Source organism: Hipposideros armiger, unplaced genomic scaffold (genome assembly GCF_001890085.2).
Source record: "Hipposideros armiger isolate ML-2016 unplaced genomic scaffold, ASM189008v1 scaffold_799, whole genome shotgun sequence".
Lineage (NCBI taxonomy): Eukaryota > Metazoa > Chordata > Mammalia > Chiroptera > Hipposideridae > Hipposideros > Hipposideros armiger.
In genome coordinates, this window is record NW_017732149.1 from 315315 (window position 1) to 342788 (window position 27474).

The following is a 27474-nucleotide window of genomic DNA, read 5'->3' on the forward strand; positions in this document are numbered from 1 at the left end:
ACAAAACGACAGCAACTTATCTGTTCCCCTTCCCCAATCCCCCAGCACTGTTCCCATCCCCCCAATTCCCCAATAAAAATCTTTAAAAAAAAAAAAAAAAGACTGCTTGTTTAGCAGACAGGATGCCTCATGTGCCATGGATTGGGAACACTTCCTGGGAACCAGGCCTCCCTTCCAGGTCTGGGTGGGACTCCATGGATATCATTTCATGGATTACCTGTCCAGTGGTACTGGGTGCCCACTTCCTGGGTGGAGAAAGGCCTTGCTCTTTAAAGAGGCCTTGCTCCTTCCTGGGCTCTGCCTAGGACTTTGGGAGGGTCCAGAGGCTGCCTTCTGGTCTACCTCACCTTCTCTATGAAGATATGAACATTGGAACAAATTGGCCTCCCTTTTTTTTCTTTTTTTTTTAAACACTGAACAAATCCCAGATTTTAATATAAACATTATTTCTGCCACACAGTCTTTTTTTTTTTTTTAATTGGGGAATTGGGGGAGGGGAATAGTGTTGGGGAATTGGGGAGAGGGACCAGCCAAGTTGTTGTTCTTCAGTCTTAGTTGTGGAGGGTGCCAGTCACTATCTCGCTGCCCATTGGCAGCTTGTGGCCTCTAAGCTTAAGGTGCTGTGTTACAATCTTAGTTGTGGGTGGGCGTAGCCACCATTCCATGTGGGAGTTGAACCAGCAGCCTTAATGTTAAGAGCGCACGCTGTATCCACTAAGCCATCCAGGCGGCAGCTCAGCTCAAGGTGCCGAGTTCAGTCTTTAGTTGCGGGTGGGCATAGCCCACAATCGAACAGGCAGTCTTGCTGTTAGGAGCACGTGCTCTCACCAGCTGAGCCATCCTGCCACCTGTTCGCAGCTCAGTGGCCGCTCAGCTCAGGCACAGCTTCACTGGCCCATGTGGGAATTGAACCGGTGGCCCTGTTGCTCAGAGCTCACGCTCTTAAGCTAACTCTTAACCAACTTTGTCACTTGGCTGGCCCCTCAGCCTCCCTTCTTGCTGGAGTTCATTTCCTTCCCGAATGCACTTCTCCGACTGTGGCCACTGTTCTAACTTCCCATCTTCAGGGGCTTCACTTCTCTTCCTGATCAATGGAAGTCCAATTATTGAAAAACTAACGATTCATGTCACATCTGTTTCCTGCTCAGGACACATCCACTTCCTGTTCTGGGCTGACAGATGGCTGTACCCCAAGGATCCTATTCTCCTCAAAGGTGTATCTTCATTTTCAACAACTACATATACTGGTAACTTGGGTGTTCTTTTTATTTATTTTTTTGACATTTTATTTACAAAAAAAATTAACTTAGTCTCAGAAATAAAACTCTTTTAAGGTGTTGATTGTTTCTCTCCACAGACCTGGCATTGGGGGCAGGGGTGGGGCGTGGGGGTTGGGGGGAGTGCAAGAATAGAGCAGAGGGAAGTGATGGTGGGGAAGGGCGTCAAAGGGGGATGGGCAGGGCTCAAGGCCCCAAGGGATGGGATGGAACCAGAAAGAGGAGGGTAGCAGGTGGAGTGACCCTAGGGGAAGGAGGCTGACATTTGTCTAGAGTGGCCTCCTCACTCTAGGGCCAGCAGAAAATGACAGGGAAGGTACAGAGGGAAATAGTGACAAGGTGTCCCCTCCTTGAGATGAGCTGAGATGTACACATGCTCACATGGGGCCAAGAGGAGATAAAGAAAAGGAAAAAGGAGAGATAAAGTGACCCCCAGAGGGAGGCCATGAGAGACTGAGGCCGGCCCAAGTAATGGAGAAAAGAGTGGGAAAGCAAGCACGTGATGGACATGGAACGTCACATACAGAAACAAGAAGGTCCCGAGAGAGAAAGAGGATGAGCGCGTGCAAAGCAAATAGGGACGGCAGGGACAGAGAGATGGAGCCAGTCCAAGCTCATACAGACACTAACAGAGAAGGAGAAAGACCAGGAGGTGACAGTGAGCGGTAGCCCACCCGCTCTTAGGCCGGGCCCCCGGGCACCAGCTGTCCCAGGTCGGCCTCGGTGCGGCTCACCCACTCGTGGTAGAGGCCGCACACGCGGAGCCCCAGCACCTTGGCCGGGAAGACGCCAGCGGCGGCGGCGGCGGCGGGCTGGAGCCAGGGCCCACGGGGCTCGGCGCCCAGTGCAGCCAGTACGGCCTCCACGGCGGCGCCCAGGGCCCGGGCCTGGCGCGCCGCGTCCTCCAGGCGCCGCAGCAGGCGCGGCGCTCGCGGGTTCAGCTCGGCCTGCCGGCGGCGCACCACGTCAAGCAGCGGCGGCAGCGCGGCCAGCGCCCCCGCGTCCAGCTGTAGCTGCTCCACCACCGGCAGGCCCGCGTGGCCCGGGGCCGGGGCGCTCAGGCCGGCCACTGGCAACCGCGGAGGCAAGAAGCCGGGGAGCCCGAAGGGGTCTCCCTGGTGCTGCACCTGCGGAGACAGGGCCGTCAGAGGGGCTCCCAGAACTCCTCCCCTCTCCTGAGGCCTCAGTTTCCCCATCTCGCAAACGATAAATCCCTCCTCACAGAGCTGCTGTGTTTGAGATAATGAACAACAACAAAAAAGTGGGCTCTACACCAGTGCCTTCGTTTCCTCGTTTCCCAAATGGAGGTAATAACACTATCAACTTCATAAGGCAGTTAGGAGCATGTTAAAATGCTTACGGCAGGTCCTGGCCCATTGGAAGGGTGCAATAAATGTTAGCTCTTTTATTAATACTATCTTACACACCGGCGTGCAAATCCTGTCTCCACCATATACTAGCTGTTCGGTTTCCCACAAAACCATTTTCCTTCTCTGAGCCTCAGTCTTCTCACCTGTAAAATGGGGGAAAAGCTCCCTGCCCTGTCTTCCTACCAGGGGTCTCCTGAGAATCACATGGATAGTGCAGGGACCAAGTCTGTTTCCCTCCCCTCCCCTCCTGCTCCCCACCTCTGCATCTGCCTGGCACCCAGCAGGGGCTCCATGAATAATTTTCATCTGAATAAAGAAATGAAAGTTAAAGGTGATCTGTAATGTGTCAAACTGCTCTGACGATACCACTTATTCTTTGCTAACATCTTGCCTCAGGTTCAGGCACTGTGCTTGCTGCTCTAACATACTATCTATCCCTCATCTTCCCAATAATGGGTGTGATAATAATGATGGTGATGATTTTGTAAGTGAGGATGTGGGGTTGAAGAGGTAGAGTGACTTGCTGTAGGTCCTCCATCTAGGAAGGGGCAGAGCTGGAATTTGAACCAAAGTTGGTAGGACAACAAAGGTGGTTCTATTATCCCACTACCTACTGTCAAAATGGTTACATCCTTATTTGAAGGTTATCATGTGACCTGCCCAAGGTCATAGCAAGGTGGCAGTCTGTCTAATTCAAAACTGTATCCTCCCTCCACTACGCCAGAATCATTTGGGGAAATACCTTCTTGCCTTGGGCAGGGCCTTCTGCCCAACCAAAGATGTTGGCAGATTTGCCCTCCTTTGATGGAATGTTTGCCTCCAGATTGAAACCCTTTCTTGGTCTCTCTGCATAGCACAAGTAGAAGAGCTCACAGCTCATCCTTTTACAGCTGGGGAGACCAAGGCCCATGGAGGTGAGGTGGTGACAGGTCACACAGAGCCTAGAACCCAAGTTTCCTGACTCCCAGGCCAGAGTTCGCTTCGCTCTCAGGTTGCCTCTGTCTTAAAGCACCAGGGAGGGAGCCTCCAAGCTGAGGTGGCTGGAAGGACATTTGAGGCACAGAGATGGTTCTCCTCCAATTTGTGGCCAGGGGCAAGTTACTGATCTCTCTCAGGAGCCCCAATTTCTGCAGCTGGGAAACGAGGTTGAGAAAATGAGTGACCTGTACTTCTGGGTTCCCAAGGTCCCTGGCACCTCCACACCCATCTCTACTCACATATTCCTGGAGCAGCTGCTCAGCATATTTGGTGAGGAGGCGGGCAAGGCTGTGTGTCTGCAGGATCTTGGCCTCCAAGTGAGGAAGGGGTGAGATTGAGGAGTCAGCCTGGGGGTCTTCTGGTGGGAAAAGGGGGGGAGGAATGAGGGCAGCCCAAACCCCTACTCCTTGACCACTGCGTTCAGGCTGGCTCTTCCTTCCCGAACCTAGAAGCTCAGCTCTGAATTTTGCAACTTGTAAGCCAGGCAGGCTCTGTCCCATTCTAACGGAGGGAAAATGAGGCATCAGACATTTGCCAAACGGTTATTCTAACGCAAATGTGTTCCCTGTCCCCGAATCACTGTTGAAATCCTATTGAAACCAAATTCAAATATTGTTTCCTCAGTGCAGCCTGGGAATCACCTCTCCCTGAAATTAACTCCTTCCTTCTACTGAAGGCCATTTGTTCATACTTCCAAGGTGGTTCTTTTAGTGGCTCTTCTACCTGTGTGAATTGGCCTCCGCCTGGGAGCCCTTTGAGAGGAGGGTGCACATATCTCTGTACCTCAATGAACTGTGGGTGGAATTCAACAACTCTGAGGCACAGAACTTCACAGCGGAATGCGCCTTTCAGCCCATTTTACAGATTGGGAGACTGAAGTTCCATTCCCTTCCTAATGGCCCTTCTGTGCAAGGCGCTGGGCTGGGTACCCAGCAGTATCAATGAATGAATCAGCGCCCCGCTTTGCCAGCTCAAGCTAGAGGGTGGCACCCTGGGAGGACTACATTTTCTGAGACGCCCGCGCAGTGCCCAGGGCATGCTGGGGAATGTAGTCAAGGCCCCGCAACTACCACCCTGCCCCGTGCCCCCCACCCCCCTCCCCGAGTTTCCCATCGCCTATCCCTATCCTCAACAGCCTCGACTTTCGTTTCCAGTTGTCACTCTCTAGCTCCTGTGACCCAAAGACTTCCTACCCTAACTCTAACCCTCCCTGTGGCCCCCAGGTCCGATTCTTTATCAATACTAAAGGAGGGTCCAGGCGTCCAGCCTCAGCCACAACCCCAGCCCTCCCCCATGGTGTACTCGAACCAGCGATCTAACCCCGGAGCCCACGTCCCTGAAAGCACAGCCCCAGGCCTCCTCTCAACTCTGGCACTACAACCTTCCCACAGCTCACCGCTTGTTACCTGACACCAGGGCCCTGCTCTCCTCCGCTCAAGACACTCCCTTCCCGGACCCAGGGGCGGTGGGGACCCAGATCCCAGCTTCCAGCCCTTCTGACCCCCGCTCCCCTTGGGCACTCGGCATAGGCCCTTCAGCCCCTTACCCAGACTTCCCTCCCTCCGGCTCATGCTGGCCCCTGCTTGATCCCGTTTGCCTCCACACCCCCCTTTGGAGAGGGAGAAGGGGGAAAAGGGTAGGGGCGTGGCCCGGGCGCAGCCAATCAGGGCTCAGACCCCAAACAACCCCCCCCCCACACCCTGCCCCGGCCCCAGGCAAGATTCCTTGTTCCTGAGCTCAGCTCCCTGCCCGCACCGCCTAGTCCAGAAAGAGGCCTGAGGAGGGCGACAGGTTGTCTGCATGGTGGACTCGGGAACTCGATGCTGGGGGCGTCTGGGCCTGGGAGGCAGAATTGCCTCCCGCCGGGAGAAGGCTCAGGCTCTGATCTGGGGCAAGGCTTGGTGCTCGGGCTGCTTTTCGGAGAAAGTTGGGTAGATAGGAGAGGGTGGAAGTGGCCCGAATGGAATGTGCTCTCCTCCCTCCTGGCTGGGGAGCAGGGGGTAGAGCGGGGTGTGAGAGAGGCCGGTGGAGGGCCATGCCAGCACAGACATACACTCCTGGCCTTGTGCTCTTGGCCTCATTGTCACATCTACTAGGAGGGGGACAGATACACCAGCTTCCCTCACCTTACCAGGCTCAGTAAGAAAACCCCTCTTGCATACCCACCTCTGTGACATATAGACTTTCATTCTTACACAGGAATAAGCTTCAGAGACAGGTACAGGAGGTCAGGCACACCAACCCCGCTAACCTGGTGCAGACAAACGCCCATGCTGTACTGGGCCCTGGGATTGAGGTGATCCATACTTGGTCTCTGGTCCTCTGAGGATGTCACAGTCTGCTGGGGGAGGCCAGAGACAACAGCAGGCAATGGGGCTTGTATTGTAAGTGAAGGGCCTGGGAAGGAGGCCTGTGTGTCTGTGAGGATGTGGCCAGAATAAAAGGAGAGGGCACCGCAGGTGCAGTGAAGCCAGGCTGTCCACAGGGACCACGATCACACACTTATTAACAGCGAATATTTATTGGGTATTTACTATGTGTGAGACGCTGTTCTAAGAGCTATCCACTTATTAAGTCACTTCTGTGTGACAGCTGAGGACAAGTGACTTCTCCAGGGTAATTGGACAAGCAGGTGGGATTTTACCCCAGCAGTTTTGCTCCAGGAATGCTGTCATAACCATCTTCCTATACTTTAACCCCTGTGGACATAATCACACCAAATACACTGCATAATAGTCCCATAAATCTAGACGCATCCTATCTGCTGGCAAACACAGCCTCAAATAAAACGAACCAAGACGTGCTCATCTGAAGTACACTTCTACTCGAAGAATACTGTACGTAGGGAAACGTGCACACATCCTAACTGCACAGCTCCATGAATTTTCACAGAGTAAATATATGCAGGGAACAAGCCCTAGGTTAAGAAACAGTTACCAGAGTTGCCTTGGAGCCTCTCTCAATCCCGAGGATGACCGCTACCTGACTACTCACACCATACATTGGCTTTGTCTGATTGGAACTTCTGATAAACGGAATCATACAACATGTACTGGTGTATCTGGATTCTTTGGTGAGACTTGTCCCCGTGGTTGGTGTAGCAGGACATCCTCCTCCTTGCTACTTGCTGCTTGCTCCAAGGGAGTAAGAGGCTCGTTGTCCGCTCTCCTTTGATGGGCTCTTTCCAGGTTGAGGCTATTATAAAATGGTGCTATGAACCTACCCACGCATTTCTGTTGGGTGTTGCTGACCTAGGAGTGGCATTGCTGGGTCATAGAATTGGGGTGTATGTTGGGCTTCACTAGAAAACTGCGTTTTCCAGAGCGTCTCTACCAATTTATTCTTCCCCAGGAATATGAGAAGCCCAAGTTTCTTTACGTCTTCGCTTACCCTTCGGATGGTCCGTCATTGTCATTTTAGCCATTCTGGTGGGTGGAGACCCACTCATATGCAGTGTCTGGCACGTACTTGGCACTCAGTTAATAGATTGTTGAATGAATGGCTAAAGGGATAGTTGGACAATGTACAACTGGGCGGTCTGGCTGGGGTGGACACACGCCCAAACGCACACGGCGTTTCAGGGACGCCCACGCGCAGCGGACTCACACCGGGACACCAGCCCTCTAGCGCCCCAGGCGCCGACGTGGTCTGAACGCACCCCTCCGCCTGGCTGCGCGAGTCCAGTCGCGGAGCTGCCCCCAACCTCCCTATGGGCGGCCGACAGGGGGCGCTGCGCGTCCAGACGCCCCGTGGGGGCGGGGCGGGGCGGGGCGGGGCCGGCCGGCTGCCAGGCCCGGACTCATGACGTCCGCGCCGCCGGCCCGCTCCGGAGACTGGCCGGGGCGGGGCGCGGCGGCAGGAAGCGGGGCGGGGACTCGCGGAGGCGTTGGGGAGCGAAGGAGGGCGCGGCCAACTCCCCGAGGGACAGCAGGCAGAGAGAGCGGCGCCCGGGCCTGGTGCCGAGCCTGAGGCCGCCGGACGGGAGGCGGCCCAGCCGCGGGCTCGGCCTCGGCCCCAGCGCCGCCAGCATGGCCGGCCGGACCGTGCGGGCCGAGACCCGGAGCCGGGCCAAGGATGACATCAAGAAGGTGATGGCGACCATCGAGAAGGTCCGGAGATGGTGAGCGCTGTCCCGGGGTCAGGGACGGGACATGGCGGGGCCACTCCTCCTCCAAAGGCGTCTGCCCCCCCTTGCCAGCTGTGGCCCTAGGTGTTATGTGTGCTCTCCCCAAACCTACGCCCTGAATCTGCAGGGCTCTGTGCACTTTCTCCTGGCTACACCCTGGGGTCTACAAAGCTTGTTCCCCAGCCTTGCCCTCTCCGAGCGGGAGCGCCGCCACCTAAAGCTTTGATACTCCTCCCGCAAGTATGCCCTCATTCCCAGCCAGGCCCATACCTGTGAGCCCCACGTATAGCCCAGGGGTCTGCGAGCCGTGGCCCCAACCCATACTGTTACTAGAAGCACCCGCATGTATGCCCCCAGGGTCTGCAGGGCTCTCTTTCTCCCGCTAACTATGCCCCATTAGCAGAACTTCCCCTTCCCACATGCACCACCTAGATCTCTGCAGGTATCCTCAGATGTGTCCAGCTGCTGGGGGGCTCTGTCCTCTTGCCTTTCTGACCCAGTCCCCCCACTCTCCCACAGGGAGAAGCGCTGGGTGACTGTGGGCGACACTTCCCTTCGTATCTTCAAGTGGGTGCCAGTGGTGGACCCCCAGGAGGAGGTGAGCAAACTCCTCCACCCCAGACCCTGCATCTGTGCAACCTCAGGCCAGCCGCTCCCCATCCTGGTCTCCACCTCCAGCCGGCACTCTGAGACCTCCAATGCAGTGGCCCAGACAGATGTTAACAATTATGGCACCTCTGCTCCCTCTCCCTTTTTCCTGCTCTGGCTGGACCCTGGAGTTCAAGACCTACCCCAGCGTGCACCGCCTCTATCCTCTCATACAGGGCCTTTTGCTCCTCTGTGCCTCAGTTTACTTGTTTGTAGAATGGGGCTTTGCAAGTGGTAACTAGGAAGCTGGCTCTGAGCCTTACCTCTCCAATCCCCAGGAACGACGGAGGGCAGGTGGCGGGGCAGAGAGATCCCGAGGCCGGGAGCGGCGGGGCAGGGGCGCCAGTCCCCGAGGAGGGGGTCCTCTCATCCTACTGGATCTCAATGGTAGGTAGGGATCCTGGGATTTGGGGGAGAGGGGTGGGATTGAGGGAGGGGACTGCAGGCCTCAGGCCCAACCCTTTCAACATTTGTTCCCACAGATGAGAACAGTAACCAGAGTTTCCATTCGGAAGGCTCCCTGCAAAAGGGTACCGAGCCCAGTCCTGGTGGCACTCCCCAACCCAGCCGCCCTGCGTCACCTGCCGGACCAACGGAAGGGGTCCCAGAGGAAGCTCAGCCTCCACGGCTGGGTCAGGAGAGAGGTAGGACTAGGTGCCTCCCAGGAGCCCTCCCCCCTGAGCCTTGGTCTCTCCAAAGTCGAAGCCACCAGCTCATCCCCATACCTGCTCCCCCCCACCCCACTGGGTTGCTTCCTCTGACTTCTTCTGATCTGTAGATAACTTACCACTGTCTGGGATTTTCATGTGAATTTAATTTTTTACTACCTAAGTGTCTTTCTCCCCACTTCCCACCTCCTGTATGCTTCCTGAATGTTGGGCCCATATTGATCTTGTTCACTTTAGAGCACCATAGGACACATAGTAGGTGCTCAATCAATATTTGTTGAGGAAAAAATAATAGTGACAATCCTCAGAGTCATTAATAATAAGTATAATAACAGCTGATCATTACTGAGCTCTTACCACATGCCTTGCACCCTTCTACGCACTGTACACGTTTGATCTCATCTAATCCTCATGACCCCCTGTGAGGGTCGTTGTCGCCATTTATAGATGAGAAACTGACACCCAGAGAAGTACAGTCAGTTGCCCAGGCTCCCACAGCCAGTGAACCAGCATCCTGAGCCCCCCTCAGCTCTTCTTTCCTCCAGACTCAATTCCCTCCCTGTCTGGTCAGTACCTCTTGCCAACTGTTGACCTGCGGGTCCCACCCCAGGCTCTGTCGTCTGTCACCCACACCTGACTCCAGTCTTCTCGTAGGGTCTCCTGTCCATTAGTCACCTCCACGCAGCAGCCAGAGCCACTTATTCTAAAACATGAGTTTGATGGGTCATTTTCCAGCTAAAGCCTCCAATGGCTCCCTGTGGCCTTTGAGCCCTTACCCTGGCACCCTGGGTCCTGTGTCATCCGTCCCCTGCTGACCTCATTGTCCCCTTTCAGGACACTAGACTGGGCTGCGCACTTGTGTATCTTTACCGATATAAAAATAATAACTGGCATTTACCGAGCACCTATTGTGTGCCACACTGTGGTACGGGCTTTTCCTGTATTGTCTCCCTTAATCCTCCCAAGTTTCAAGAGGTAAATACTATAATTATCCACATTTTACAGATGGGGAAACTGAGGCCCAGAGACATGAAGTCGCTTGTCCAAGATCAGGGTTTAAACCCAGGCATTCCAGCCCCAGAATTTGTGCTTGCTCAGTACACGTTCCCTCTGCCTAAGATGTGCTCCACCTGCCCACCTGCCTACTCACCTGTTAAGATCCCACCTGAATGCCCTTCTTGTGTCTTCTTCCTGGGCTCCAGCCAGGTGCTTGACTCCCTCCTCGGCTCCCACAGCTTGGGGGCTTATATGACTCAAGGAATGTCTGTTAACTTGACATTCCAGATCCTGGGGGCATCATGGCAGGTGGCACGGACGAACCCCCCATGCTGACCAAGGAGGAGCCCGTTCCAGAATTGCTGGAGGCTGAGGTGAGAGAGGCCTGAAGGCTGCATTCCTGGGCTTGGAGGGAATGGGGGCTCTTGGGCAGCCAAAGGCTTGAGGGCCGCACTCCTGAGGGCCAGGTGGGACATGGAGACCTCGGACTCAGCTAAAGGCTTAGAGCTGGGCTCTTGGGACAGAAAAGGAAAGGGCGTTTTAGAACTAAAGTCCTGTGGGCTGGAACAGGGCTGACTTAAGACCATTAAAAGCCTGAAAAGATTGTGGTGCTCCTCTGAAATCCTCAACTATAGCAATTAGCTTAAGAAAGTCCCCCACAAACTTCCGACTTTCCCCACAAAGGACTACCTTGATGCGTTTCCCAGAAATATCAAATATCAACTTCTTTTCCCAAAGCAGTGCTGTTTCCGGTGCCCTCCTTAATCTGCATCCTGGGTGCCTGGCTCCGGCTAGACTCCTGGGTCCGGGACGGGGAGCGGAGTGGAGGCTTTGGGGAAGGCGGAGGAGCCTAGGAGGCTGCACGCCTGGACTTGGGTGGAGCTCACACCTGTCCGCCCTTCCTCTTCAGGCCCCCGAAGCTTACCCAGTCTTTGAGCCAGTGCCACCTGTCCCCGAGACAGCCCAGGGTGACACAGAGGACTTGGAGGGCGCCCCCCCACTCAAGCGCATCTGCCCAAATGCCCCTGACCCCTGAGAAGCCGGCCTGCTTGTTCTGTCCCCCAGGGACCCCTTTGACTTTTTACAAATAAAGACCCTTTTGTAATTTTGTGTCATGTCATTTCCCCGTCAGGGCTGGGGAGGGTCTTTGGAGACCATTTTGTCTCAGGCTCCATTTCTCAGATGGGGTCCCTGAAGCTCTCAGAGGACCTTCCTATAATCACACCATGAGCCAAACATGGAATGGGGGCTTGAGTCAGGACCCTGCCTTCCCAACCCGTCCTACCTCCACCCTGCCCTGTCCCTATTACCTCTGACCCTTCCTGACCTTCAGCCCTCCTCTAGGAATCCCGGGACCCCTCTTCTTCTTGCTCAGCCCTTCCCGGGGCCCAGCAATTACCAAAGCTCTGGAAAGCTAGGCCTACGATCGCCATTCATACACAGGTACACAGTGGCCCAGCAAAACTTTGGGTACTGGGACACCCCAACCCCTTTCTTGCCCTCAGGAAGCTTTGCTTAGTCATTCCTCCACTGGAACCCCTGCCCGCACTTCTGGTTGTTTTACTTGTCCCCGGCTCCATCACCACCTCCTCCAGGAAGCCTTCCCTGACGCCAGGCAGCTTCCTCTTTTGGGCTCCCACACCCCCGTGCTTCCTTTCCTTTGTCTTGGCATTTCTTAGGCTGTTTGGGGTGGTTGGTTTGTATGTATGTCTTGTTCTCTAGGCTGTGGGCTCCTGAGGGCAAAACTTGATCCCCAGCCTTGCCTGGCATCACACTGATGAATGAATGAATGAATGAATGGGCTGAGGCTATCCAGGAAGGCTTCTCTGAGGAGGTGGCACATGAGCTGGGTTCTGAGACATAAACCTCAGTGTGGGAGATCTGAAGGCAGAAGTCCTAGTTCAAGTTCTGGCTTTGTTACTAACTGTGTGTCTTTACACAGGCTACTTCCCCTCTCTGAACCTTAGTTTGTTCATCTGAGCCAGGGGTCGGCAAACTGTGGCTCGCGAGCCACATGTGGCTATTTGGGTACGTACATGTGGCTCTGAAGTAAAATTGAAAATGAAAATAAAACTATCATAGTTTCATTTATAAAATTTTTAAAGGATATTATTCACATAATGGTGATTTCATTTGTTTCATGGCTCTCGAATAATTTTTAAATTGTTGTGATGGACAGGATTGGCTCTTGCATTTCAAAAGTTTGCCAACCCCTGATGTGAGCAATGGGGACAATAACTAGGCCTCATCTGTCCCAGTGGCTTGTGGGAACCTTTAAATAACATAAGGCACCTTCACCCTGTGCCTGTAAGAATCAGGGTCCTATTTTTATTTTTAACAAAGGAAGAGACTGAGGTTTAGAGAAGACGCAACTGGAACTTTAAAGAACCATTCAAAACTGTAAGAGTGATGTGTGATGTCAGCCACAGCAGTAATAGTTGGGCTAGGGCTGGCCAGGGGACCCTGGTGTGCGGGGACGTGAGGTATTCATTTTCTGTTCTTGCTGTAACAAACCACCACAAATTTATTGGCTTAAACAACATCAGTTTCTCATCTTACTGTCTAGAGGTCAGAAGCCCACAATTAGTCTCACTGGGTAACGTCAAGGCATCTGTAGGGCTGGTTCCTTCTGGAGGCTTGTAGGGGAGACTCTGTCCCCCAGCCTTTTCCTGTTTCTGGGGACCACCTGCTTTCTTTGGCTCGTGGTCTCGGCCTCTGTCTTCAAACCCAGCAGTGTGGCGTCTTCCAGACTCTTGCTGTCTGCTCCCATTGTCAAAGGTCTCCTTCTGTCTCTCCTGCCTCCCTTTTGTAAGGACCTTTGGGCCCAGTGGGATGATCTAGGATAATCTTCCCATCTCAGGAGCTTTAATTTAATCACACCTGCAAAATCTTGTTCGCCATGTACAGTAACAGTCCCAGGTTCCGGGGATTAGGGTGTGGACAGTTTGCAGTGTGGGAGGGCTGTTCTGTCTCAGCCAGTTTCCAGGTGTGTAGATCACCCCATTATTCCCCTCACCCACTCCCTGAGGTGGTGAGCGTGCTCTGTAAAGTGCCTTGTATGGGTTCGTAGTACAGTGTTATGGCCCAGAATTCAGGCCCTGGGTTTGAATCTCAGCATCTCCATTCATTCATGGTGTTACCTTGAACAGGTGACGTAACCTGCCTGGGCCTCAGTTTACTCATATGTAAAATGGGTGTAATAGTAACATCGGCCTGGTGAGACCACTGTGAGGATTAAGTAAGGCAGTGCATGGAGAGAGAGTCTTTGGCTTGGCACATAGTGAGTGCTCAATAAATGACAGCTCTTTTTCCTATGACCCATTTTACAGATGAGGCTACTAGGGTGCAGGCCAGAGACGTACCTGTCAGTGAGATGGGGAGGAGGAGTCCATTTCTGAGCAGACTTGAAAGGCTAAAGTTTGAGTCTCCCCCATTCCTGCCTGTCCCCTAGTCCAGGCCTGTGCACAGCCCTGGACTTGTGATTTGTTTTAAAAGCCACCTCTTCCATAACCACACCCCCGATCATCACCGTGCCATGCTCACCCTTCCCCCTCCCAATGTCCAAACTCTCTGGAAATTCTACCCCTGGCTCTGGGGCCCTGGCCTCCACGCCACCCCAGTGTCTTCTGCTCTGACATTCCCCTCTTCCGGGCCCCTTAAAGGTCTCTTGCCCTGGCCTAGCTCTTCTCCCCCTGAACACTCTCCCTGCCGGGACCCACATACTCCTTGAACTTAACAGTTCCCAAGTCTCACCCTCCAAGCTCTGCCCCCTGCCTCCAGGCTCAAAGAGCCAAATGCCTTCACAATAGCTCCACTGGGATGCCCCACAGACCCTCGTCCTCCTCCAGACATGTTCCCACCATCCCAAGTCCAGAAATGGTAGGAACAGCCCTCGGGGGAGGGGGGGGTGCTGCCTGGAAATGAGATCAGTGCTGCTGGAGCAGCCGGGGCAGCAGGGGAGGGAGAACCTGGGAAGTGAGGTCAGGTCAGGAAGGGCCTCCTAGAACAGGCAGGCACATGATCTGTCATTCAAACTTTGAGACTCAGCGCGGATGATGGGTTTATAATTACGCCCCGATAACAGGTGAAAGCTGGGATGACCAGAACGTGTGGTCATCCTGCTTGGAGGCCATTGTCAGAACTTTGGCTTTCACTCTGGGTGAGACGAAGCACTACTGAAGGGGTCCAAGCAGAGGAGTGACGTGGTCAGACTTAGGTTTTTTCCCCGATATTTTATTATAAAAAGTTTTAAACATATAGCAAAGTTGGAAGAGTTGCACTTACCAACTGGATTCTGTAGCATTTTACTGTATTCGCTTGATCACATAATCATATGCATCCATCAGTCTCTCTTATTTTCTGATACATTTCAAAATAAGTTGCAGACATGCCCTCTAAACACTCGGGTATGTTCATCGTTACCTAGAGTTCAGTCCTTATTTACTCTTTCATTTTTCTTTTCCCGTGAGGCAAAATAGCCACATAGTGAAATGCATAGGTGTTGACTGTATGATAAAGTGAGTTTCAACAAATGCCCACATCTGTGTAATATAAGCCCTTATTGAACGCATCACTATTCTCCTGGAAGGGGTCCTGTTACCCCTTTCTGGCCAATGTCCCAGGGACAGCCATTGTTCTGAGTTTGGTTTTGATTAGGTTACTGGTGGTAGAACTCCATCTGCGTGGAATTACAGGGTATACTCATTTGCACGTTTTCTTTCACTCAGCATAATGGTTTTCAGCATCATCCATACTGTTGCTTGTGTCAGTAGTTTGTTCCTTTCTGCTGCTGGTTGTGTTCCATGAACTTGGCTTTGATTAGGATTTCTCTGCAGGGTGGAGAACAGATGGGTGTACCCAAGGAGATGGACGGCCCTTTCCCAGGGGCCTTTCTAGAATGTGGAGTCTGGTGAGACAGAACTATCAGGGGCAGGATCTAGGGGGACCAAGCATCCTGGGCAGACTGGGATGGTTGGTCACCCACCACTGCCCCTTTGTCATCCCAGACTACATGCCCTTCCTCTGAAGGACTGATTTTCCTGAAACTAAACTGGTCTGCTTTTCCCTTGCTCTAAAACTTCCCAAGGCTCCCCATGCCTCTGCCTGGCAACCCAAAGGATGTACAGGCACACTCAGGGCTATCGCGGGTTCTGTTCCACCCCATCCCAATAACACAAGTATCACAATAAAGTGACTCATCATCTTTTTGCGGGTGGAGGGTCTTGCCTTCCATTTGTAAAAAATGCAGCACCCGTGAAGCGCAATAAAGCAAGATGTTACTGTACTCAGCCTACAGCAGTGGTTCTCAAACTCTGCTGCACATTAGAACCCCACCCCCCCACCCTGTCCCCAGGGAATTCTGATGCCTGGCTTCTACTCCCAGACTTTTTCACTGGTCTGGGAGGCGACTTGGGCATTGGGAGTTTTAAAAGCTCCTGCAAAGTTTGGGAACCACTGGCTGATGGAGATGATTTGCTTGGCTTTCATGGTGTTGAATATGTGGCCAACATTTAAAATCAAGTGATTTCACATAAAAATCTGGGCTTCCCGCTCCCTTTGACAAAGCAGAAGGTCTGAGACGCTGCAGCTGCCTCTAGGTGTGGTTGTCACCAGTGGGTGTGCAGCACGGACTGCCCCCAGAGATGGAATCCCCGGAGTCCCCACCACTCTTTAGTGTTTTGCTCTTCTCATGTATGCATGTGCATGGCTGCTGCCTTAGCTCTGCAGCTGGCCCTCGCGGGTGCAGGCGTCTACTCACCTCCTCATCTCCTTCACTTACATCCCAGTCTGCTCGTCTCACTTCTTGCCCTCCGGCCACATGGGCCTCATGGTTCCCTTTTGCACCTGCCTTTGCCCATGCAGTTCTCCCACCAAACTCCTTATCATGGCAGAGGAGACCCTGCTCAGTTTGGCCCCTGCCCATCCTTCTTGCCCCCAGCCTCGCCGAGCTCTCTAACGTAAAACACACAGAATTTGGACACTTTAGTTGGCCAGGCTCGTTTCCATCTTCACACTTGCTGCTCCCTGCCTAGGAAACTTTTCCCTTCCTCCCTTCTTCTTTCTTCTTGGCTGATGCCTACTTATCTTTCAGGCCTGGGCTTAGATCTCACCTCCTTCAGGAAGGTCCCCTGACCCTCGAGCATCAGGTCGGCGGTTAGTCACTGTACTTCCTCCTTCACTTGATATCTCACTTCCTCTGCTAGAACAAGGTCACGGTGTTCATCTCCGTCCTCCCAGGGCCTAGTGTCGTGCCTGGTAAATACGCATAGTAGGTGTTCATTCATGATGAATGAATGAAAGAGCAAAAGAAAGCACACCTCCTTTCTCCACTGGCAAAATCCTACTCCTCTTCTGGTTACATTTCTATGCTAGTGTTCGGCTCTCTGTTCTCCTGGAGACCTAAAACCTCACTGAGCTCAGGCCCCTCTCACAGTGGGCTGGTGCATCCATAACCCCATCCTGTGGTGGTTTCCCTAGTTTCAGAAAGCGTTATTGAAACAGGCATACTTAGCATGGGCAGAATCTCCACATCAGTTGGCTGGGTCTGCACAGCTGTGAGGCAGGGCTGTGTATGGTTGGTGAGCCAGGGCCCACCCAGGGCAGAGCACAGTAACTTACTCTCCACTCCCTTACATTGTCTATTGATGTTCTGCTGGCAGTGGCTTTTCTGCTGGTCTTCCTTGTTCCTCCAGTCAGCTCTGTGAGGCAGCTGTGGGCCGCAGGATAGGGATGGAGGTTTTCCAGGCTCAACTGAGTTATAGTAACTGTGATCTCGGGCACATCACTTCCCCATCTAGACCGTACTTGCCTCATCTGAAACATGGAGCCAATCATCTTTTCCTCATCTTGGTGGTCTTGGAGGTCACCCATCTTTGAGCCACGTCGGCAACAGCGGGGCCCAATGCAGAGCCAGCCTCTGAGAAGCTGTATCTAAGCCAAACGTTTGTAAAGTGAGTCACAGTTATCACCTTTAGTTTTTAGGCTCACCGGTAGGGTCGCTGGCACGCTAGGAAATTTAGGAAACGCGGTGCCTAAGATGAGTGCCTTGGAATCTCTGACCATCCCAAGGGAGGTTTGAATGGACATAGTTTAAGATATTGTGATATTGTGATAAATGAAAACATGCCCTAGCGGGACGCCTGGACTGGACCCAGCAGCTGGAATGACTTCAGTTGCCCGGTCTGTAGCGTGGGACCCATGGGCCCCGCTACGTTCACAGCCTTTGTGAAGCACCGAGGAAACAAAGGAGGGAGGCGCTCCGAAAGGCGGCGCGAGGGTTAAGGGCACCGAGCACCGTGCCGGCGTCCTAGAGGGGCCGTGGGCGGACTTCCGGCCTCCAGGCGCTGTGCTGCGTGACCTGCTTGACCTGGGCGCAGCCCGGGCCCGGGGCTGACAGAGCGCGGTGCTGTGCTCGCAGGTGGAGGGCTCCGGCGGGAGGCCGAGCCCAGGTCACGCGTGGGCATTTCCCCAGGCGCTGGCCCACGTGTCCCCATCCCCCGAGGTCTAGACTCGCGATATGGCCCGTGGGCTAGGTCTGAGCCCCTCTGGGTCTTGGTTTCCCCGGCCGGACCGCGGGCGTGAGGCTCCCGGGGTTGGCCAAGCACAGTCGGTGTCTTCACCTCACTTGCTCCTGGGAAACCCGCTGTGTCCCCATTATACAGTCAAGGCAACTGAGGCCCAGAAGGAAGACCTGACCATGGAGTAGCGAAGGCATGCTTTTCCGCCCCCGGCTCATCCTGCCTGGTGCAGGCGCAGCCCGGCCGCATCCCTTGATGTAGCGCTGCTGCACCCGGAGTCTAAATGCTTCTGATAAGAGCCACTGCAGAAAGCCAAGCACTGTCAGGAGTGGTCCCCACATGTCTCCTCTCACCCTTATTACAACTTCCTGAGGTAGGTGCTATGATCCACATGTTACAGGTAAGAGAAGTGGGCTCAGGGCGATTTTCTCCTGAGCCGTGAGGCTGGTCAGTGGCTGAGTAGGGAGGACTATAGGCCCAGATTTGTCTGGCTTGGCTGGCAGATCTGTTTTGGGGGAAATATTAGCTAACATTGAGTGTTTCCAGCCAAATCCTTTCACAAAGGGGCAAAAGCGAACCAAGGCGATGATGGAGGTGGGGGAGGGGGGTCACAGACCCAGCAAAGTCAAATCGTGGACCTGGTTCAGGGGTCTTTACATCCCTTCATGTACCTCAGGTAGCAAGAATCAAATTAAACATCTTTCTTTTTAGTAATAGCTTTGTTGAGTTATAACTCACTATACAATTCACCCATTTAAAGTGTCCAATTCCGAGGGTCTTAGTATAGTCACAGACTTGTGTAACTATCACCATAGTAAATTTTAGAACATTTTCATCACCTTCAAAAGAAACTATACCCATTCGCAGTCACTCCCATCCCAACCTCCCAGCCCTAGACTTTCATTCCTCTACCTTCTGTCCCTATCAATTTGCCTATTCTGGACATTTCATAAGAAGGCATATGTGGCCTTTTCTGACTGAGATCATCGTTTTTGTAACAAAGTCCAGGTTTTGGCCTGCAACCCTAGGCAGCTAGAATTGAATAGCACTGTTTTGATTTTGTTGTATTTTTACCACTCTAGAGTACCTATAGGCATTTCTGGTGTATGATAGTGATACAAAGTTTCCTTTTTGAATAAATCATTTTCATAAGAAAGTGAATTGGTATTTTTAAAGAACAAGATCAAGTAAAGAATATAGAGGTGGTGCACAAATATGCCTGAAGGTTGGGACAATGGGCTGTGAATGAAGTTTGGAAAATACTAGATTGATTAGAGGTTCTCCAGGACATAGTGTGAAAACCATCCTGTGACTCCATTTCACTCTCCTAACAACTCCTGTGAGAAACACATCATTTTACTGATGAAGAGACAGGTGCAGAAAAGTGAAGCACAGTAACTTGTCCTGAGTCACCCCGCTTGTGACAGAACCTAAACTTCATCTAAGGTCAGTCTGATTCCAAAGTCTGGAAGTAAAATGGGTGAGGAATGGACTAGCAGGCTTGAGAGAGGACTGCAGCCACTAGACAAACACATGGGCACCAGGCTAGTTACGTTGTTTTGGGCATAAACAATATTCAGATATTCAAACAGATATTTCTATAAAACAACTTCATTTGTGACTCTACAAGAAATCCCATCTCAATCACTGTTAGGGCTTTCTTCCTCTCTCAAGGGCATTCCAGAATCTAGGAGGTGTTGCCTGGGTAACCAGGGTTTTTTTGGGGGGGGGGCGGTGCGTGCACGTGCTTTCACATGTGGTGTTGGTGCTGGGGAGTCTAATCTCTAGTTCATCTTGGTTGCTGTTGCCACACCGGCTGTTGCCATCACCGTCCAACCCACAGTGACCCCAAAAGCCCATGGCTTCTGCCCTGTACCATGTGTGGGGCTGGCTGACACTTTATATGTATGGTCCCATGTTTTCCTGGAACATCAGGCAGCCGCCTGCTCTCAGGACTGGCTATGTTTGTAGAGCATGGCCACACGTGCATCAGAACCCCCTGTGTCCCCTCCCAGGCCAGGGGACTTTTCCATCCCCTGTCATCACCTTCTCCAGGAACCTCTACCTTTCCCCTCATGCCTTTCTTATTCCACTCCTTATCTTTCCCTGTGGGCTTTAGTAGCACGTTAAACTCAGAGCCCATTTCCAATAAAACTAGCTTCCTTTTCCTCAAGTGCAGAGAGAGCTTAATTTTTAAACCTTAACTGTAAAAAAAAGTAGCATGTAGAAGACAAACAGAACCACCAAATCCTGCCACACTACTGTCAGCACTTGCTTGGCTGCGCAATTCAACTTGGACCCCAACTTAAGTTTACCACACATGTCCTCCTTAGGAGGCAGTTAGGGTCCATCCGTTGTGACTGAGAATGAGCGACTCAGCCCTAATGCCAAGGAGCTTAGATCTAGGAGTGATTTTGGACCATATGAAAGAAAACAGGTAATATCGAGCCAGGTAATAGTCCAAGAGCCCTACTTGCATGATTTCACAAATCATTTCAGCAATGCTGTGAGGGAAGTACTATTTTATGTCCTTTTTACAGATGAGAAAACTGAGACATGCGGTTAAGTCACTTGTCCCACCAAGGTCCCCCAGTCAATAGGAAAGGGAGGTCTGAATCCACATAGTCTGACTTCAGAGCGTGTGCTCTCAGAGTCCAGACGTGGACAGTTACCTCTATCTTTTACAGTGGACTTTAGCGTTCCCTGTACATTGGCACCCTCCTGGAACAGTCTGTAGCCACTTGGGGAGCAGAATTGAGACTCCTCCCCAAAGAGGAACCTGAGCACCCTGAGACCTGGCTCTTCCACTCAGGACACCTCTCCTCTCTCCAGCTCCTGTCTCTCTGGACATGAGTTATTAATAACTAACATCTGTTCCCTTGACCCATACTGCCACCCTGCATTACTGCGATGTGTCCACATTGGGCGAGGTACATTGATAGTTTCTGTTCTTTGCTACAACCCAGCAAGGAATCACCCCCATTTTACAGACAAGTAAACTGAGGTTTAGGAAGGTGAAATGACTTGCTCAGGATCACACAGCTAGTGAATGGAGCAACAGTAACTGGAACCTGATGCCCATCCTTGTGTCCTAGGCTCTGTTAACTGCTTAGTGGCCTTCCAGAATTGAGAGCTGCACATGTGAGTTCCTGGGGGATGATGACTTACTGTGGTACCCACACCAGTATCTTACCCTCTTACCCTCTCTGGCTCTATTTATTTATCTGCAAAGATCTCTTTTTTCCTTCGATTTTCTAATGAAAGCAGGCTCTTTAATTTCAATTTCAAAATGAAACTCAAAAGAAGGTGTCCTTATAAAGAAAAGAGTTTCATCCCTTTCTTTGGTGGGGTAGGGGGTCACACTGTCTGCTCTCAGGAGACCTTTTCTGCCTTGGCTCCTTGAGCAGCAGCTCGACTGAGGGGCTTGGAGTTTGGGGGGAATGAGCCTGCGTGGGGAACAAGGACGTGATGGTAACAATGGCCCCCAGTTCCTGGGCTAAGGGCTGTGTGTGGGGGTGTTGTAAGGTGATGGGTACACGCGCACACACACTGGAGGCCATGCTTCCCTCCACTGCCCTCCTCTATTTCTCTAGTCTTACAGGGGAGTTTTCTTAGAGATTGCTTCGTCCCACCTCCAAATTTAGAGGTGAGGCGTCATTTCTGTTCATTTCTCAACAGTTATGGAGATTCTATTCTTGGCTGGGCCCCCTGCTGAGCGCTTAGAAAAGGTAGAAAAAACCAATTCAAGGTATTAGCAGTAGGAATGCTAGGTGGTGAGAACTAGTATTAGTCTTATGTTGTTTTTTAAAGATTCTATTGGGGAATTGGGGGAGGGAACAGCGTTGGGGAATTGGGGAAGGGGGAACAGACAAGTTGCTGTCCTTTTGTTCTTCAGTCTAGTTGTGGAGATCGTGGCTTCACTGGCCCATGTTGGTATTATCATTGTGCTCTTCCCGGGTGAGGCAGTCGCTCGCCGGCCATTGGACGGCCGCTCACAGTGGCTGCCGGACACTTATGCTGGCTCCCAGCCACTCATGGTAGCTCACGGCAGCCCAGCTCCAGGTCGAGCTGTTGTTCACCATCTTAGCTGTAGAGGGTGCAGTGTCACTGGTCCTCATGTAGGATCCGAACCGGGGCCCTGCTGCTCAGAGCTGGCATCCTAAGCCAACTCTTAACCAACACACCACTTGGCCAGCCCTGTTAGTCTTATGTTTGCTAATCTGTGTTTTTTAACTTTCTATAATGTACATATGCTGCTTTTACAATAAAATAACAACCAGTTCCCTCCCTCACAATACGCCTCTACTTGTACAGCACTCCCTCTCCAACTTAAATGGTTACATCTCTCAAAGCCCCCAAGGTGGGAGGAGGTCCAGATAAGGAAATCAAGACCTTGTACGAGAGAGGTGTTCCCCTAATTCAAGTGGCAGCCACATCTGCAGTCCCCTCTGAGTAAAGGGACCAAATGTCATAACACCCCACTCCTCTCAAATTCCTGACTAACCCAGGATTGGTATCTGAACCTGACTTTCCATCGCAGCGATTCTCGGCAGGGTCATACTGGGCCTGAGCATTCCGACGGCACAGGGCAGAGCTGACTTGTCACCAACGATCTCTGGGGATGCTGCAGGCATGCAGCTGGCAGGCCCAGGGATGCTGGTCATCCCACAGTTCACCAGGCCGCCCTTACAGCAACCATCCCACCCAGAATGCCAGTGGGTTCCTGTCCTGTGGCCTTGGAGGGGCTGGGCCTGGAAATACTGCCTCATTGGCTCAGGCCTATCCAGTGGCTCAGATTTAACCTCTTTCGAAGTTTGAAAGCCAGACCCAGAAGAAGTGAACAAACAGCAGGGACCACAAGGACCCATGTCAGGGGTCTGGTGGGACCACTGTGCTGGGAGTGAGTGTGCTACTTCTAAGGGACAAGGACACTGGGGACCCCTGACTTCCAGAGGTCTCAAGGGCATGACCTACGTCCCAGGTGTCTGTGAGGCTCTACCATGAACACTCAGCCATTAGATGGAATATATCACATCCTGTGAATGCTTTTCCTTTTCCCGAAAATCACTGAATAGGTAATAAGTGGCATTTTAAATAATTTAAAACTACTTCCTCTATTAATGGGTTTTGTACATACCCTTCCTTATTTTCTGGAACTATTTTAGGATCCATTCTTTGCATGGGTTATTTTGGGACAGGTAACATGCCCTCAAAGAGGGAAATTCTTCTGTGGGATGTTTGCTGCCTTTGTAATTTTACAATCTGAGTTTCAATGAAACATTTTTGTCACGTTATCTATGTGTGCTTCTTATAAATTGCTTATAGCTAGATTTCAAAAGTAATTTAGTTTGACTTGCTCTGTCTTATAATAGACTAAGCCTGTTCATATTTATTGCAATAACTAATATACTTTTTTTCCACCTTATATTCATTTACTATTTATTTTTCATTAATATTTTCCTGCCTTTTTTTTTTTTAACTTTTGTGGGCTTGGTCAAGTTTCTATTATTACCTGCTCCCCCACCCCCCATTAACCTGCTAGTTTTTATCTTTTCTTTCCTAACAATCACAATTATCCTTAAACTATTGTATCAGTATGTGGTAATAATCCTATTCCTTCACCAAAATGTTTGACTTGCCTACTCCTCCACAACCCCCTGAAAGATGCTTTCTTTTGAATGCTTTTAACTTCCCCACTCTCTTCACTCCTGCAGTTTTACTAAGATAGCTTACAGTTTTTTGTTCCAGTCTATTATTGGGTTTTCTATCAAAGTTAATCACTCTGCAAGAGTCCTAACTTAACACTTAAAGCACAGATTCCCAGTCTGTCGCCTGCCATTTAAACCGAACTGTATATATTGCAAGATTCATGGCCCACCTCTGCTGCTTCACCTCCTCATCCTTCATTATCATGAGCTCTCAGTCAGTACTGAGAGAATTTCTTGGGCGCTTTCCTTGGAAAGGGCATTCACAGGATAGATGAACTGAATCTTGTATGCCCGATGTCCCCCTTCTTGCCCTGGTTGGGAAGTGACACGATGGCTGGTTGTGATTCTTGGGTTCCATTCCTTTTCTCTCAGTGGCCTGTATTCTGCTGTCTTCTACCTTACAGTATTGCAGATAGGCGGCCTTAAACTCATCTGTTTCCTCTTCCTTTGTAAGTAACCTAGTCTTTCTGTCTGGAAGCTTGTAAGTTGCTTTTTCTATTTCTGAAATTCAGCAATTTCATCAGGAGATGTCTAGGTGCTTATCTTTATTCACGTGAGTCCTTTTAATCTTCAGACTCAAATTTCCCTCCCCATTTGTTACTCTTCTCTTCTTATGTGATTCCTATTATTTGCATGTTAGGTTGTCCTCATCTGTCCTTCAGAGATACACATTTTGTGGCATGATTTCCTTTCCCTTATATTTGTGATGTGCTGTAAGATTTCTTCTTCCAGTATCTTTGAGTCTCTCACCAGTGACTGTGCCGATTACCATGTGTGTCGATTCTAATGATAAATTCAGGCATTGAGGAAGTAACTATAGAATGGGTCCATGGGCCACCTGGGCCACTGAATTGGCCTCCACTGTTAAGACTCCATCTATCACCTGACTCTTGTAAGCCTCTCTTTTGATTGGTGGACCAAGTGGCATTTGGGGTCCCCAGGAATTGGTGTCCATTTAGAGCCAATGTCTGATAACCCTGGAGAGGTCTGGATGCTTTCTTTGCCCAGTGCACACACCACAGGTCCCGTGGTAGGAGGCCTGGAGGAAGACTTAAGATGAGCACTCGAAGCAGTGGTGCAGGCTCCTACCTCAGGAGCCACGGCATCCCCTGCAGTAAGCAGGTCCAGGGTCTGAGATTGACGTGGGGTTGGCAACTGGTGACAGGCTATGACTCCACTGTGGCAACGCAAGGCAGAATTTTGGCTGCCAGACCTAGGGTTTCTGTGTGCTGTATAGATCCAGCAGGGGAGAAACACTTTAAGGACCTCCAAAAACTCACTCCTCCATCAAAATAAGAATTCTGGCAAAAATCATCAAAAGCAGCTTTTTCAGAACACTGGAAAGTAACCAAAGGTTAGCTACAATCCAGGAAGTGTTTATTCAAGAAAAATAGCTGCATCCTAGTGAGAACATGAACTTTGTGGAGTTTTAACTCGCCACAGTCCCATTCTCCTCTCTCCAGGTCCACAGGAAGCTTGAGAATTAAAAGTGTCATAGCTAAAGGAGCTGTGAAAAGCAATGGCTCAGCAGCCACTGGAGGGAAAAGAGGTTTGATGCTCTACATGAGCCTCCACCCCAAAGAGGTGCCACTGTCTGACTTGTCTGATAGCTCTCTGAAAACCTCTGTTCTCAGGGTTTGTCTTATTTGACCTGACTCAGAATTCTCCGTGTGCTAACAGCCACATCTCTAGGGATATATTGAAAACACTCACTGGCAGGGGCTGGCTGAGTGGCTTGTTGGTTAAGAATTGGCTTGGGAGCACGAGCTCTGAGCAGCAGGGCCGCCGGTTCGGATCCCACATGGGCCAGTGATGCTGCGCCCTCAACAGCTAAGATGGTGAACAACAGCTCTACCTGGAGCTGGGCTGCCATGAGTCACCCGCAACGGCATAGGCTGCAGTGGGGCTGCAGTGGGCAGCCAGTGTGAGCGGCAGGCAGTCAGCGTGAGCTGCCGTGAGCGGCCATCCAATGGCCGGTGACCAATCTGCCTCAGCCTGGAAGAGCGCAATGGTCACAATACCAACATGGGCCAGTAAAGTGACGTCCTCCACAACTAGACTGAAGAACAAAAGGACAGCAGCTTGTCTGTTCCCCTTCCCCGATTCCCCAGCGCTGTTCCCTCCCCCAATTCCCCCAATAAAATCTTAAAAAAACAAAACAAAAAAACCACTCACTGGCAATTGTTTAGCATTATGGCTGCCTAAAGTTGCATACCTGTTGGGGGTACAAAAAAATCTTGAAAAACTAGGGAATGAGATGTCCATAGAGTGCCTTAAAAAGCTCTGACATATTCCTGGGAATTCCTAAGTTATAAGCATGTGTAGGGAAGGCTGTGTGCATGCCCCAGGAAAAAACTGAGAAGACCATAAGCTATCACCTCTAGCTGACCTTGAGGCTCTGTGCAAACAGGAAGTGAAGGTTAATGCAGTGTTACACACACACACACACACACAGCCCCTCAGAAAAGCTAGGAAACTTCCTGGTTGAAAGCATATAAAGTAGTCTTTGTTGACTACTAAGCAAGCTAATTGAGCAGAGACTTCAGTGACTACCCGACAAAGAATACAGTCCTTACAGATATAGTCAGGGAAAGTCACTGAACAAACAACAACAACAATAAAACCTGGGGAGGGGTCACATCTGATTTTCAGAGTTGCCACAATTTAATGTTTAAGGTGTAACTTTCAACACAAAAAATTATGAGTCATATAAGAAACAGGAACGTATGATCCATACAAAGGAAAAAATGAGTAAAAAGAAACATCCCTGAGAAAGCCTTTCAATCAGCTATTATAAATATTTCCCAAGAACTAAAGGAAACCATGTCTAAATAATCGAAAGGCAGTATGGGAATGATGTCTCACCAAATAAGGAGTATTAATAGGAAGACAGATTTTATATTTATATAAAATAAAACTATATAAATATGTGTTTTAAAATAGTATATATGTTGCTATAAATACATTTTAATATATATTTTTACTTTTTAAAATATACATAGAATGCCAAATATGTACCAAATATATACACCAAATAGAAATTCTAGAGTTAAAAAATACAAAAACTGAAATGAAAGGTTCATTAAAGGGGCTCAATAGCAGACTTTACCTGGCAGAAGAAAAAAATCAGCAAACTTGAAGACAGGCAAATTGAGATAATTTAATCTGAGGAACAGAAAGAAAAAAGAGTGAAGAAAAATGAATAGTGCCCCAGACACCTGTGGGACATCATCAAGTATACTAATAGACACATAGTGAGAGTCCCAGAAGGAGAGAAGAGAAAGGAGAAGAAAGACTGTATGAAGAAATAATGTACAAAAGTTTCCCAAATTTGATTTAAAAAATTAATCTATATATCCAAGGAGCTCAAAGTAGGATAAACTGAAAGAGATTCACATCTAGACACATCACAATCAAACTATCAAAAGACAGAGAAGGTAATGGATTTTACAGTTTGGATTTCTCAGCAATGTACCTTTAGGTGTGAAAAAATATATATACTGAAACTGCAAGAAGAAAAGCAAATCATGATGTATACGGGAGCATCAATAAGATTAACAGCTAACTTCATATCAGAAACTATGGAGGCCAGAAGGCAGTGGGATAACATTCAAAGTGTTAAGAGAGAATGACTGTTATACATAATTATTTAAATTCTGTTTTGTCTGATCCATCAGGAAGACATAATAAACATACCTATGTATCTAACAGCAGAACCCCAAAATACATGAAACAAAAATGGACAGAATTGAAGGGAGAAATAGAGCATTTAACAGTAATATTTGGAAACTTCAATACCCTCCTTTCAATAAAGAATGGAATAACTAGACAGGAGATCGAGAAGGAAATAAATCGATCAATACTGGAGGGGGTTTGCCCATCTATTTCATTCCTAGGGACACTGATCAGTTACCCACTGCTGAAGATTTCTGCCAGCCAAGACACGACTGCCTGGTGATCCCTGTTGTCCTTTGCAGTTGATGTGTCCACCTTGTCTGAATCCCATCAAACCCACTGAGATAAGGGCGCCCATACCAGTGGGGTTATCCCCTACAACCATACCTGACCCAGAAAGACGAGTGACCAGAGAGAGCTTTTGAAGGATGGAGGTGCTCCTTTCAATGCCTTAGCTAAGGAAGTGGCTCCTGGGTCCTCTCAGAATACAGTTGACAGGCTGCACATGATA

General features: G+C 50.5%; 2 protein-coding genes across 5 annotated transcripts; one reads left to right on the forward strand and one right to left on the reverse strand.

The window, feature by feature from the left end:
* Positions 1-910: 910 nt before the first annotated feature.
* On the reverse strand, positions 911-5246 carry CTF1 (cardiotrophin 1). 2 transcript variants are annotated; one of them, XM_019628588.1, is made up of 3 exons: positions 5172-5246; positions 3865-3983; positions 911-2404 (listed from the first exon to the last, which is right to left on the reverse strand). In XM_019628588.1, exons 1-3 carry the CDS (start codon positions 5194-5196, stop codon positions 1958-1960), a joined length of 591 nt encoding a protein of 196 aa, XP_019484133.1. In that variant the 5' UTR covers positions 5197-5246; the 3' UTR covers positions 911-1957. The 2 variants fall into 2 exon arrangements, with proteins under 2 accessions (XP_019484133.1, XP_019484134.1); XM_019628589.1 differs by having other exon boundaries at positions 3865-3980; positions 5172-5245.
* A 2069-nt stretch (positions 5247-7315) lies between these two features.
* BCL7C (BAF chromatin remodeling complex subunit BCL7C) lies at positions 7316-11168 on the forward strand. 3 transcript variants are annotated; one of them, XM_019628596.1, is made up of 6 exons: positions 7316-7745; positions 8271-8349; positions 8678-8786; positions 8882-9043; positions 10352-10437; positions 10974-11168. In XM_019628596.1, the coding sequence occupies exons 1-6, from the start codon at positions 7654-7656 to the stop codon at positions 11097-11099; spliced, it is 654 nt and encodes a 217-aa protein (XP_019484141.1). In that variant the 5' UTR covers positions 7316-7653; the 3' UTR covers positions 11100-11168. The 3 variants fall into 3 exon arrangements, with proteins under 3 accessions (XP_019484141.1, XP_019484142.1, XP_019484143.1); XM_019628597.1 differs by lacking the exon at positions 10974-11168 and adding an exon at positions 10802-10967 and having other exon boundaries at positions 7326-7745; XM_019628598.1 differs by lacking the exon at positions 10974-11168 and adding an exon at positions 10805-10967 and having other exon boundaries at positions 7326-7745.
* The last annotated feature ends 16306 nt before the right edge of the window (positions 11169-27474 follow it).

Excerpts from the sequence above, each read along its gene's own strand:
- CTF1 (XM_019628588.1), bottom strand. The coding sequence starts at position 5,196 with ATGAGCCGGAGGGAGGGAAGTCTGG. Across the intron at positions 3,984-5,171 it reads CCGGAGGGAGGGAAGTCTGG|AAGACCCCCAGGCTGACTCC; the intron begins GTAAGGGGCTGA and ends TTTTCCCACCAG. Across the intron at positions 2,405-3,864 it reads AGCAGCTGCTCCAGGAATAT|GTGCAGCACCAGGGAGACCC; the intron begins GTGAGTAGAGAT and ends CTGTCTCCGCAG.
- BCL7C (XM_019628596.1), top strand. The coding sequence starts at position 7,654 with ATGGCCGGCCGGACCGTGCGGGCCGAGACCCGGAGCCGGGCCAAGGAT. Across the intron at positions 8,350-8,677 it reads TGGTGGACCCCCAGGAGGAG|GAACGACGGAGGGCAGGTGG; the intron begins GTGAGCAAACTC and ends TCCAATCCCCAG. Across the intron at positions 9,044-10,351 it reads ACGGCTGGGTCAGGAGAGAG|ATCCTGGGGGCATCATGGCA; the intron begins GTAGGACTAGGT and ends TTGACATTCCAG.